Below are 12,801 nucleotides of genomic sequence, written 5' to 3'. Positions count from 1 at the left end.
AATAGTACAGATGTCAAATTATAATCTTGTACACCTGAAAATTATATGTTATTAACCAATGTTACCCCAATAAATTTTAAAAAACCAACAGAGGCCATTCAGAAAGCAGATATGAAACTTTAATTCATTGTGGGCATTTCTCTAACCATTCTGTATATTATATATATATTTCTGTGTTCACACAGATAATCTTTTATAAGACAGTTTTTCCACCAAGTACTGTGTACTATACCACAATTCCATCTAACTAGTGAAGGGCATATTATAAATATCATGAGCCATTGATTAAATATAAATAAAGAAGTCAATACCTATGTTAGAAAGTTTAAATAAAAGTTTAAGAAAGGCTAAATACAAGGAAAGGTTACACGTCTTCTTTAATTCTATGTAACATCATAGTGACAACCAATTACAATAAAATCACAACTGCTTTCAGATGATAGTACACTCAGATTTCCAACATCCAATTATTTTCATTTCAACAATTTGAATTCCACATTGCATTCTCTCTCTGGAGTAGACTGGCTTCTGGACTGCAGACCAAGTTTCTTGTGTGATAGTAGGAATTACTACGTTGCCCTAGCCAGGTGGCTCAGCTGGTTGGAGCGTTGTCTCAAGCAAAAGGTTGTGGGTTCAGTTCCAGGTCAGGGCACATAGCTAGGTTGCGAGTTGGATTCCCGGTTGGGGCATGTGTGGGAGGCAACTGATCCATGTTTCTCTCTCTCAAATCAATAAACATATCCTCGGGTGAGTATTAAGAAAAAAAAAAATTACGATGTTGATTATGACCACAGTAAGCTAAATTTATATACACTGTACTATACAGAGATGGCACTTTATTAAGTATATAATATGGAACTCTTCAGGGACGGTGTTCAAGGGAAATTCTACATTTATTTCACTAGAAAAAGAAATGTTTTTTCGTTAAAAGAAGAAATAAGTCTCTGTCAGAACATTTAGAAATAAATATATAGTACAGCCTTTTTCCTCTTCATAAGTGCTGCCTAGAAAAAAAGTTCCAAGCTCACGGAAGAAAAACCCCCACTACAAACAAAAAACAAGGGGGGAAAAGACCTCAGGAAACAAACACTACACGATGTTGAGCTGCAATCTTCCTGAGTCTATCCTTAAGCTGGGACAAGCGCTGCAGTTGGGTCTACCATGCTTTAGTGTCCAGTCCACAGGCAGTCAGTCCTTGGTCATCTATTCATACTCTACAGAAATCAGAAAGGACTCCTAAACACCCCTCAACTAATCACACAAGGGAAAGCTGATCATGTTTTATATTAAAATCTATATGGATATCAAACATAGCCATAGCCATTCTTAATAGTGTTGCTAGGATAAGTGAAGAAAATGTATGTACAGCTGTACACAGATCACCATTAAACACAGGAACAAAATGCCACTTGATGTACATCAAATAAGTTCCCCCAAAAGCCAATTTGAATAGTTTATTTTCATTTACTTTAATAAAGCATCAGAAGGGACTGCATATAATTACGGAGACTGCTGCAAATAACACTTGATGCTGTGTTCTATTAAGCATCAGGCATGCAAAATAATTACCTTTTAAAATGTCTCATGTATATATCTCAACACTCCTATTTATAAGCTACAATATATAAAAAGCAATTAGTAATTTTTAAACCAAATATTTTAACTGACATGTCTAAGTGGGGAAAGCCAAAAACTGTCCTCCTGTCTCAACAGCCAAAGGTAACTTACTCCCCAAATTGATATTTAAACTTACTTTATGCCATCCTTAACATTCCAAGTGATGAAAACCCTCATCCCTGTGAAATTAGAAGTATGATCTACCAGCAGCAGTCTGCCTCCCAGACACGACAGCATGCCGGGCCTCTGGGAATCCCGATAGAAGTGATGTGCTGGTGGCTACACAGGACAACGGTTGAACATTACCAGTCTCTTCTTTTTATTCTGGATCTTTTATTTCAAACTAAATAAAGCTTTTCATTAATACAAACTAAAAAAATTATTTTTTCTTTATTTAACATCAATATAAGAGTAGATAAAACTAAAAACCTTTGTCTTCAAGTGTGTGGCAAAATGTGTGTCAGTGACATTAGGTAACTGGGTAGGGAAGTGAGCAGTTTGTTTTTCCATTTCAAAGGCATTCCAAATATTCACAAACACAAATTCAGATTGCTTGGTTCTCGGTCATTTATGGCTTAAAGTACTGCATTTGGAAACCACCTCAGGGTAAAATAAATTTCTATAAGTAATGCATAGATTGCATATTTAGGAAATCATGCAATAAATAAATGTTCTCACGTACACTGGAATCTTAGGGACAAAAGAAGCCTGCAGGTGTCAACAGTACGGTTTCTTTTACAAAGAAAAGACACCCAGCAAGATTCTTGCTTTTGACCTAATCAAGATCCTACTTGCCAGGTCATCCTAATTTTTTCAGACTGATACAGCAGCCAACGTCACAAGAAATCTGCAAGAAGGAACTGACCTGCTTCAAGTGCAGGAGCTGAGGTCTGAGCCAAAGACGCTCTCGTTTTCCTGCCACCCTGCTGCCAAGGCCATGGAGTTCTTGACCAGCTAGAAGATCAAGTGGGTAAATACTTAGAACACCCACTGGAAATGTTTATTACTTTAGTATCTTTTAAAAAATCTATCTGTCCTTTAAATCTATTTGAGAAGCGCCAGGGTAAGCTCTCACGATTCCTGGTTTTGATATGCCCCTACCACATGAGAATTGAACTGAACTACAATGATTGTGATGTCATCTCTGTACATCCGAGCGAGCTCTTCAGGAAGACTCAGCATTTTGGAAAGACGCTCATGATCAACAGTCCCAAACTCGTTGTTGCCCACAGCGTGGCGAATAAGATGGGTGGCTGCATTCTGGTCCTCAAATACTGAGGACATCTTGGCTCTCCTTTCTGTTAACAGGCCATGCATCTGTCCCAGAGTCACCTTGTAGCCACCAACAGCTATTGGCTGTTGGTGGTGCATGCCCGTTAGGTACTCACCAACAATCCTAACCACATCCTGCCTATGCATCGTCTCCCACAACCCATCAGTAGCCAACACCAGGAACTTATCCTGTGGCCTTAATCGGTGGTAGGTTACCTCTGGCTCAGCAGTGAGGTAAGGAGGTGTATGATAATTAGGAGGGATGAACTTGGTATATTCGTTGTCATTCAACTGGTCTGGGCCAGATTCTATCACTCTCTTTTGAAGGTCAATGCTCCATTTGAACTTTACGTCTCCAAAAGCCCTAAAAGGCATCAGCAAGCCAAGCAGCCGATCCTGTTTCACCACACTCTTGGCCTCATTCTTTGGGTGTTCCAATTTTAGCCGTTCCAGTTCCCTCTCATTCTGAGCATTGTGGTCATTAGAGAGAGTGACCGCTGACCAAGAGCCGTCCTCTTCCTGCACACCCAGCATGGCTCTGCTATCGCCAGTATTGGCCACATGAAGGTTGACACCATCCACATGGGCCACACAAGCGGTGGCCCCAGAAAATGCTACTCGAAGCACCAGGTAATTGAGGAAAGAATTGGGATCACCGACTTGAGCCTCCAAGGAGATGTCATTATCGAGCCTCTTGAAAGCATTAATTAGAGCCTCCTTCACATCAACATCAGCCGACTCCCCTGTGTTGAGGTCTATAAGCTCTTGCCAGTAAGTCCTCAAGCTGTTGAAGTACAATTTGGAGGCCTCCTTACTGAAGTAATCGTTGGGGTGCTTGTGCCACTGTAGAATGGGTAGCAGTGCCCGCCCACTCTCCACTGCATTTTCAATCTCTAGCAAAGTCTCGTGTGGTAACAAGGAGACAGCAATATAATAAAAGAGTCTTTCACTGACTGCTTGGGAGCAAGCACAGCCTGCGTGGCCATCAAAAACCCCCAGGAGCATCCCTCTGGTCTGCAAGCAGGTGGCTGCACTTCTCCGATCCTCAATGGGTGCATTTGCAGGTAGCTGATTGCTGTCAAATCCAAGGACAGAACTGACATTTTTGCCATCAAATTCTGGTACTTTGAAACTGTATTCGTTGGCTTTCAGGATGCTATTGACTTGTGGGGGTGTGAGGTAAAATTTCTGAGGTGTGGAAGCGTATCTCCTTCCATGGGTGTACTGCCACCAGTTCTCCTTTGGCCTGCAAAAGGTCGCATATGCTGGATGGGGTGCATACCTCAGGTGGCTCTGAGGCATGTAGGGGGGTGAGCAGCAGAGGTGTTTGTGGTGGCAGTAGCATGCAGTGCCATAGATTCTGCTCAGTTCACAGTTCCGAATCAGAGGAAACAGCAGCTGAGTTGGTGCTGGCATGGCATCAGAGAACAGCGGCAGGCTGGCACTTCTGACTGGGATGCCTACAACACAAATTACACAGGCACACACAAAGAAAAAGTTATACTTCAGATTACTTAATCTAGCTTTGCTTTTACAGCGAATATTTAGCAGGTGAACCTACTTACTAAGCCCTGTGCTAGGAGGCACTGTATTTTATACCCACATCACGTATTATTTCTACAAGGTATATTCTGCTGAGCACAGTTCCCAATCACTAATGGAGCCAGGACTGAATGGTAGTCCAGCTTTACTTTCCTCTTTTCATCGTATTTCTCTGTGTAGCACAAACTGTGCACCATGCATAATAGATTTAGCTGGGAGAGCTGAGGAGATGAATGTTACATAACACTATGCAGTGGCAGTCTACCTGGCCAATCACCCTTCTCACTCTCCATCCTTAAAAAAGGCCTTGGATCTTCCATACTGCTCAGGAAACTCTCTCCCATTTACGAACATCCTATTTCTAGACCTGTGGTCAACTGTCAGCATTAGATTACACATGGCTATCACCAAAAATGTCTTAGGATGCACCCTCAACATAAGTATATTCATGCACCACTTTTAAGTTATACACATAGACTACTGTATCAACATAATGTTCATTATAACATGCACAAACATTTTTACATAATGAATGAAGAGAAATGCCAATGTTCCCTTCCTACACCCCAGGGAATGGCCTTGCAAATAACCCTTTCTAGACCACTGCACCAATCTGGTGAGCTTAGGGACACAGGTCTTCCACCAACCTATGGTGGAAAAGCTGGCTCACTTCTTTGGGCCTCGCTTTCCTAAGATGTAATGGAACACATCGGAACAGATGCTATCTAAGGCCCCTTCCAGGAGTCTATGCCTTTATAAGTGTTTGTTGGAGTAAGGCTCTGAAATCAAATGCAGGTTTCATCTATTCATTAATTTTACTGTGTCCTTCATAAAAAAAGTTTAAGTATTTTAGTAGCTCCAAAACTGGAAGTAACGTAGTCTCAGTTCTGGAATTTAGTTTACTTGCTAGCATTTTTTCTGCTTATCAGCCATAAGGGAAAGCTACAGAAATATTACTTTCATCAATTATGGATCCCAAATAGAATTCACCACTAGAAAAATATTTCCTTTTCCATTAAAAAAGAAAAGTATTTGTCCTTGGGAAGCAATAAACAATAGTAAAATAATACCCTAACAGTCTAAGGTTTAGATAAAAAAGGTACAGAATTATAATCTATATCATATCACTCAGCATATGACACTGAAAAGATTTTGTGGGGCATTTATGTAGAAAATTTAATCGTTTACCATTAACCCAGACAATTTATGCAAGAAAAAAGTCTTCCTTCTTCCTCAATAACATTTCCCCTGAATTCTTAAGGTACTGCCTCAAAGTATTCACTTGGCCTATAAAGAAATAAGCTTTACAGATACTTTATATAAGAAAATAAATATAGTAAACAAAAATAAGGAAAATAAAACCAAGTGAATCTTATATCACCTATTCCTTCCGAAGGTTAAGCCCATTAAGGAACAAAAAATTGACAAACATCACAGAGTGTTAGCTATATATTACATTATTTTTTGCATACCCCCTTTTGAAGAGGAATTAGAGAAAAAGTGGTAAGGGGGGGAGCAGAGAAAACCAAACACTGAATAATAGCTGATCCTTGTTTGCTTCCGTAATAAGCGGTGCATAAGCCAGCCATACAGAGCCCTTTTTGCAAGTGATAGAAAGCACTGTTATTTTAACTGCACTACTGAAGAAGGGATTTGTTTACAAAATTGAAGACAAGAGCAAGCAATAAAAGGTAATGAGTAGAATTTTGGAAATAAGATCAACAACTAAGCAAGCATTCTAAAATGCATGAAAAATAGAAATTCCAGAAGAGCAATCCAACCAATTAAATAACAGTACTTCAAACTGAATACCTGAAAGTCATCCAAATTAAGTGTACATGACTGAGCCAGGAGATACGCTCAAATGCTGGGCCTCAAGATACTGGTTTCCAGACATAAACCAAATCTCTTGTTAGGTTTGCACACAGAAAGCACATTAACTCATTTCATGCTCTGTATAAAGATTTTCTATTATTAAAAATGTAAACAGATGCTAATCTTAATGAAAAGAAAGTTTCTCCGTAACTTTAAGTTTGTATTTGTGCTTACTTTAAAACTTAATCCTAGAGGAAGTAAGTATGTTTCTGATGGAATGTAGACTGAATCAAAATACTGTGTGTCTCTGGAAAAGGGGTTTGATAGATATATAACAGGATTTCATTATACAGGGTGGGGCAAAAGTAGGTTTACAGTAGTTCTTATGGGAAATAATAATGATTAGTAAATAACAACACAAGAACAAACTCTGTATTTCATGTATTCACACCGTAAACTCACTTTTGCTCTCACCCTGTACGATGTCTAATTAGGAATAACAAGTCCAGGAACTGTACTTTCCTTAAATTGCTTTGTTTTGAAAAATTTGCTGCTTTTGTAGCTGACTGCAAAATGAATGAAATACTGTGGCAAAAGAACTAATGGGTCGTGCAGTAAATGCCTGGAATAACACTGTACATTCAAACAGCGAGCACGAAATGCCCAAATAATACACAACCTTCCTTCAATCAAAGGCTCTCGAGATTGAAAACAAAAGCCAGAGTGAATTTTATCAACTGTACCTTTCACTTATCCAGTTTAGCACATGAGCTGAGCTTGCATCCCAATCCCCCAACTCCCAACATGCCTTCAAAAGGCACATTCTTAGGAAAGAGAAAATTCACAAAAACCTGCTCTGTGATTGAGTGTCCTGTCATCACCAGTACAAGTGATAGTCTCTCTCCAACAGATTAGATATCCCTTAGAAGTCAAAGTACTTTCAAACGTTTTCAGAAACCATACATGAGCAAACACTGAGCATCTTTCTAATTTTCTAAATATTAGGTGATTCAACAACAAAGAACCCATGAAAACAACTTCTGTTGAAGAACTAGCTAAATAAACAAAGTAGAAAGCCCTTGAACAGCAACAAGGTCCAGCTATTGGTGTCTAATTTTCAAATGATTTCTGACCATGTTTCCACTGAAAAGTTCCATCCCGTGATCCTGACCTAGCCATGTTATATGCAGCATCTTTGTCCTGGGCAGATTTTGCCAATTTCGCCAATGACTAATAAGGAAAGATGTACTGCAACCAGAAACTGGAAAGAGACCCATTCTTACTGATGTGCTCAGCAGAGTCTGTGCCAAGAAATGATTCCACTTCATCATTAAACCCCCAGAACAAATTAATTAGGCAATGCCGTCACCGCACCGATCCTGGAGCTCTTTAGCCTTGTAAAGCTTTAGGACAAAAATTAAAAAAAAAAAATCTATACTGGTTATTAAATGTCATAACCTCAGTTTATGTAATCCTATTGCATTCAACACCCTGCATAAAGACGGCGATCTTTCAGCATTTTTTTAAACATGCCTACTAGCCATTTCACAGCTCCCGTTATCCCTACGTGAACGAAGAAACCGGTTTCCCGGGGAAGACGCAGAGCCCCAAGCCAGCACTTGTTTGATCGGTTCCCTTTGTCCTACCTGCAAACTGTACTCCGAGAGGCATCAAGGCTACCCCGGTTCGCCCTCTTTCCCATCTACCTCGCCCCTTAATTCCACCCCGACCCGCCTAAAGCCATCCACACACAGAGTCAGTCACCATCCTTCCAGGGTACCCAACGCAGGTCTTTTTTTAAAAATTATTATTGATTTTTTTTTTTTCTTTCTTCTTAGAGAAAAAAGACCCGCGGGCAGGTCTGTAAGTGAATACCTACCAATGCGCCTGGGCCCGGGGCACACACACATTCTCCTGTCATGACAACACGGAGCCGACAACATCCACAACCCGCGCGGACAGCAGCAGCGACAGCAGCGGCGGCCCATTGAAAGCAAAGCAGAGATGCTCATTAGAGGAGCGGGCGGGGCGGCGGGGGGGGAGGGGGGGAGGGGGGGAAGGGGGGAAGGGGCGGGGGAGGGGCGCGGTCTGGTCCGGGCCGGGGACGCGGCTGGGCTGCGGAGGGGGAAAGGGAGGCCGGGAGGGGGACAAGGAGACCGAACCAACCAGCCGAGCCCGCGGGAAAGGCAGAGGCGCGGCCCACGGCGGGGGGGCCCGGACGCGGGCAGAGGCGCCCGGGCACCAGCCCCTCCATCCAGCCCGGGCGCCGCGCCCACGGGCCCGCGGCAACCCCCGCCCGCCGGGCCCACTGCGCCCGGCTCCAGTGCAGACCGGGGGCGGCCGGCGGGGGGCTTCCCGCGGAGTCACCCGGGCCCCTGGGTGTGTCCGGGGGCGACCCTCGGGCACAGACGCCGCACCTCCTGGGAGCTCGCCCCCCCGCGGGACCCAGCGCCGCCCCCACGGCCCGCGCACACCTGGCGCTCGGGGGCCTGTCCCTGCCCCGCTGCGGCCGCCCGTCCTCCCTCCGCGCGCTCGCGGCCGCCGCGCCCCACGCGCCCCTCACAGCCGCGCGGGCGGAGGAGGGTTCCAGCGGGCGGCGCGGGCCGGAGGAGGGGATACGAACCGGGCACGGCAGGCGCGAGCCGCTGCTTCTCCCCGAGGCGGCGGCCGCGGGCACCACCCGACGCTGCCTCCACAAAGCCCGGCGCCGCTCCCCGAGGCCGTCCTCGCCCCCGCCCCGCGCCGCGCCCCCGCCCGCCGGCCGCCGCCCTCCCGCCGCGCTCGCCCCGCCCCTGCGCCGGGCCCGGGCCCCGCCCGGTTCGCGATTGGCTGCGCGGCGGCGGGGGGCGGGGCGGAGCGCGGGCCGGCGGGGGGCGGGGCGGAAGGCGGCGCGCGCCCCGCGGCTTTGTGACGTAGCGGGAGTCAGACGAGCCCTTCCACTCGGCGCCGGCCGCCCATTGGTGCGCCGAGCCCGCCTCACGTGACCGCGCCCGGCGGGGCGGTGCCTCCCCGGGGACCAGCGCCCTGCGGGCCGGGCGGGGCGGGGCTGGCGGCGCGCCGGGAGGGAGGCGGGGCTTGGGCGGCCGCAGCGGCCCCACGCGCGCGGGCCCCGGGGACGCGCCGCTCCCGCCGGGCGGCCTTCCGCGAATCCCTGGCACCTCGGCGGGGGCCCGGCCGCGGGCCTGGCGGGTGGGCTGGGGCTCCGGGGGCCGGCCGCGGGGGGCGGCGCCCCGCCCGACGGGAGACCAACGCCCCGCCGCCCCGTCCGGTCGGTCGCCCCCCTCCTTTGGCACTTTGCAGACTTTGGGAGCGTTCACTCGGGGGGTGTTTAATGGACACCCCTCGGGTCCCAGGGAGAGGCGGCGGCGCAGGAATCGTGTCCCGCCCGCGGGCGCGCGCTCACGTGTCCTCAGGGCTTTAAACTAGGACCGCGTCGTGGGCCCCGGGCGGTCACGGGGAGGGGCAGGGCCCCGGGCGGTCACCGGGGAGGGGGCAGGACCAGCTGCGGGAGCGGGAGGAACGCCCGGCGAGTCAGGACCTGGCTCCCAGTCATTTCCGCCTCGTGAGACGCGGTTTCCGCCCCCGCGGGCGCGCCTGGGTCTGGGGCGGCGCCGGCAGCCCGCAGACGGGGCGGCGTCTCGAGGGGTCCCGCCGCATCCCCGCCCCGCGTTAGGGGCCGAGGCGTCGCGAGGCTCACAGCGGCAGCCGGGCCGCGCGCCCCCCTCGCCCGGCGTCCCCGCGAGCCCCTTGGGCTGCCCGAGCCTGGGCACTGGCGGGCGGGGGTCCCCGGGCGCGGGCGGGAACCGTCGTGGGCACCGCGCCGCGGAGCTGACCTTCGTGGATCTTGCATTATCTGGTTTTTATGTAGTAAAGGAGGAACTTTATGTACTGAAAACAGTGCCAGGAACCGGCTCCTCCCAACCCGGGTCGTCCCCGCTGCGCCTCCCTCCTCTAGATAAAGGGGCGCGAAGCCTCCCTCCCGCCCCCGGGCCGCCCGGGGCCCGCGCGGCTCCGTCCGTGCGCGGGGTCCGCGGCCTCCCCGCCCCCCGCGAGGCTCCCGCTGCCGCCGCCTGGGCGTTGGGCTCCCGCGTCCGGCTTCCTCGTGTCCCGCGGGGGCCGCTCGGGTGGCGGGTCTGCGGTCAGGCAGCTGAAGCCCGACGCGGGGCCCCAGCCCCCGCGCGCTGCTTGGTCTCGGCAGCATCCTTCTGGCTCAGCGCTCCTGCGGAAGATAGGAATAGAAGCAGTAATATGAATAAAGTAAAAATAGCAAAAGTATTGCATTGATATAAATGTGTATCATGCTAAGAAAGTGCAAAGTAGGTAGTAGTAAGGGTTGTCTCAGTAGGGCTGTTATTAATAGGATAGACGTGTGTCCAGGTCAGTGTGTCTGTCTGCCAGATTAAGGACTCGGGAGAGGAGGAGACCCCCAGGTGCAATATGACTTAGGTTGCGCATCAGTAGACATTGTTAATAGACTGGAGAGTCTTAGGGAAGGGGTGTCACTACCTTTTAGCTCCTCCTCGACGTGGAGACCAGTTAACTGAAGCTAAGAATTCATTTGAATTTTTAAAGTTTCTGCCTGAGACTCAGAAATAAGGTTTATGCTAGGTCTGTCTGTTTTCTGTAACCTTTTTTCTAATGATTGTGAGAAATAGTGAGACTCCAGAATGTCATCCCTCGTTACCAGCAGGTTGGTTCCAGGTACCCCCTCCCCATGGATACCAAAATCCACTATGCTCAAGTCCCTTACGCAAAATGGCATCGAGTGATGTATACAGTTGGCCCTCTGCACCCAGATTCCCAACTGCAGATCGAAAATACTGTTTCCAACCCGTGGTTGATGGTGAAGAGGAAACCCGTGGGTATGGAGAGCCGGCTATGCGTCCACATCAATGACCTCTTCCAGGTTGTCACCTTGGTAGCATATACCTTATTTGACACCTACATTGCCATTATTCAGATCACTTTTAAAATTACCTTTTCAAGTTGTTTTTTGGGTCTGCATAGGAAACTCCAACTTGTTCTATAACCAGCATCTTGGTTTTTATACCAAAATAGTATTGATTCCCTCACCTTATGATTCTTAGTTCTGAGTGACCTGGCTGTTTCTGAAAATGATACCCACTCTCAAATAATTGGTATTTGCCACCACTAATTATAGTCAAAAGAATTTGTCATGAGTGAGGAAGGCAATGCCAAGATATTTCTGGAATCAAAGGTTGCCCAAAGTAATAGCTTTGAAATACTCAGAGGTGTGAGTTTTGCCTTTAGCTGCAAAGTTGTATTACTTCGTAATATGTATATAATAAAGTCCCAGCCCTTCTGCAGAGGAAGTAACTGCTGGTAGCACTGGGGGAGGGGGGGGGCATGATTCTTAAGCATCTCAACCTGGCCTCCGCTCTGGCCTGGCTTTCTTCCTGTCTCGGCGGAGCTCTGTTTGGCCATCCAGTAGGCTTGCTGTTTGTCATCATCACATGACCATCTGGCCAGGGTTGCGGCAGGTCCTTGGGTTTGGTGCTCTGACCCCACGGACTCTTTTAGCCACCAGAACACCTGTTGACACTTCAACATGGGGAGGTGTAGGAAAGTAGCACTGAAGCAGCCCAGGATTGTAGAGAAGGGCAGACAAGGAGAGAGGAAGGGGCCTCAGAAATAGTACGGTACAGAGGAAGCACTGTGTGAAAGTACCTGTTTGTCTGCACACACGCTGCCTGTGACGACAAAAATGCAGGCAGTTCCTGAATGACCCTTAACACCTAGCCGTTTTCTTGCCCTAGAATAAACCTGGAAATGAGCAGGGGCTCAACCAGTTTGGCCTGGTGTTCTTGTGGGCGGGTGATAAAACCCTGTGGGTACTGGAGGTTAGCTGTGATAACATGGAGATGGTCCAGCAGAGTCTCGGTGGTGCCAGCCAGGACGCTTAAAAAAGACCTGCGTGGGGGTTTGAGGAGTTGTCGGGCTGCTGGTTAGTGACCTGCTGTGGCCTTTGCCAAAATCAGCAAGGGAGGAGAGGCTGGCCTGCCACACTCCTCTGTAGCTCCGACTTCGCTGCAGGCCTTGGGTAGGGAATCAGCAAGTAATTATGAAGCACATCAGGGACAGGTACCTGGTTTATTACCATCCCAATGTTGAGAGTCACTTCTTTGAAACTAAGCTCTTTCAAGCTATGCACTGAGAATGGCTATCATCTATAAGAAAGGCATGTGTTCCAGGGCTGGGGCGATCGGGGGCCCCCTTGGAGGCTGCCAACCGCGACGGGTAAATGATGAAGATGCACCTGCATGACGATGCTCTTACAAAGGCGTTGACTTCAGACATGCTCAAAATGGGCCCCCACAGCGGTTTCTATTCCTTTCATCTTGGAGACCAGGAGAAAGCACCAGCAAGCAATGAGGTTCTGGGCTCCCAGCTTCTTCCTCTGATTCTGCTTTTATTTAAAAAAAGTTTTGATTGATTTTTAGAGAGAGAGGAAGGGAGAGGGAGAGATAGAAACATTGATGAGAAAGAAACATGAACAACTGCCTCCTGCACGCCCCTACAGGGGATCGAGCCCCA

General features: G+C 48.3%; 1 protein-coding gene across 3 annotated transcripts; it reads right to left on the bottom strand.

The window, feature by feature from the left end:
- Window positions 1–352: 352 nt before the first annotated feature.
- PDP1 (pyruvate dehydrogenase phosphatase catalytic subunit 1) lies at window positions 353–8,963 on the bottom strand. Of its 3 annotated transcripts, XM_087825275.1 has the most exons (3): window positions 8,870–8,945; window positions 8,126–8,160; window positions 353–4,349 (listed from the first exon to the last, which is right to left on the bottom strand). In XM_087825275.1, exons 2-3 carry the CDS (start codon window positions 8,154–8,156, stop codon window positions 2,689–2,691), a joined length of 1,692 nt encoding a protein of 563 aa, XP_087681401.1. In that variant the 5' UTR covers window positions 8,157–8,160; window positions 8,870–8,945; the 3' UTR covers window positions 353–2,688. The 3 variants fall into 3 exon arrangements, with proteins under 3 accessions (XP_087681401.1, XP_087681402.1, XP_016064608.1); XM_087825276.1 differs by lacking the exon at window positions 8,126–8,160 and having other exon boundaries at window positions 8,870–8,963; XM_016209122.2 differs by lacking the exon at window positions 8,870–8,945 and having other exon boundaries at window positions 8,126–8,272.
- Between the last annotated feature and the right edge of the window lie 3,838 nt (window positions 8,964–12,801).

Source organism: Miniopterus natalensis, chromosome 16 (genome assembly GCF_054644295.1).
Source record: "Miniopterus natalensis isolate mMinNat1 chromosome 16, mMinNat1.hap1, whole genome shotgun sequence".
Classification (NCBI taxonomy): domain Eukaryota; kingdom Metazoa; phylum Chordata; class Mammalia; order Chiroptera; family Miniopteridae; genus Miniopterus; species Miniopterus natalensis.
Note: the sequence above shows the minus strand (reverse complement) of the source record. Positions and strands in the feature narration are given on the sequence as shown.

Excerpts from the sequence above, each read along its gene's own strand:
- PDP1 (XM_016209122.2), bottom strand. The coding sequence starts at position 8,258 with ATGAGCATCTCTGCTTTGCTTTCAATGGGCCGCCGCTGCTGTCGCTGC. Across the intron at positions 4,350-8,125 it reads CCCCGGGCCCAGGCGCATTG|GCATCCCAGTCAGAAGTGCC; the intron begins GTAGGTATTCAC and ends TTTGTGTTGTAG.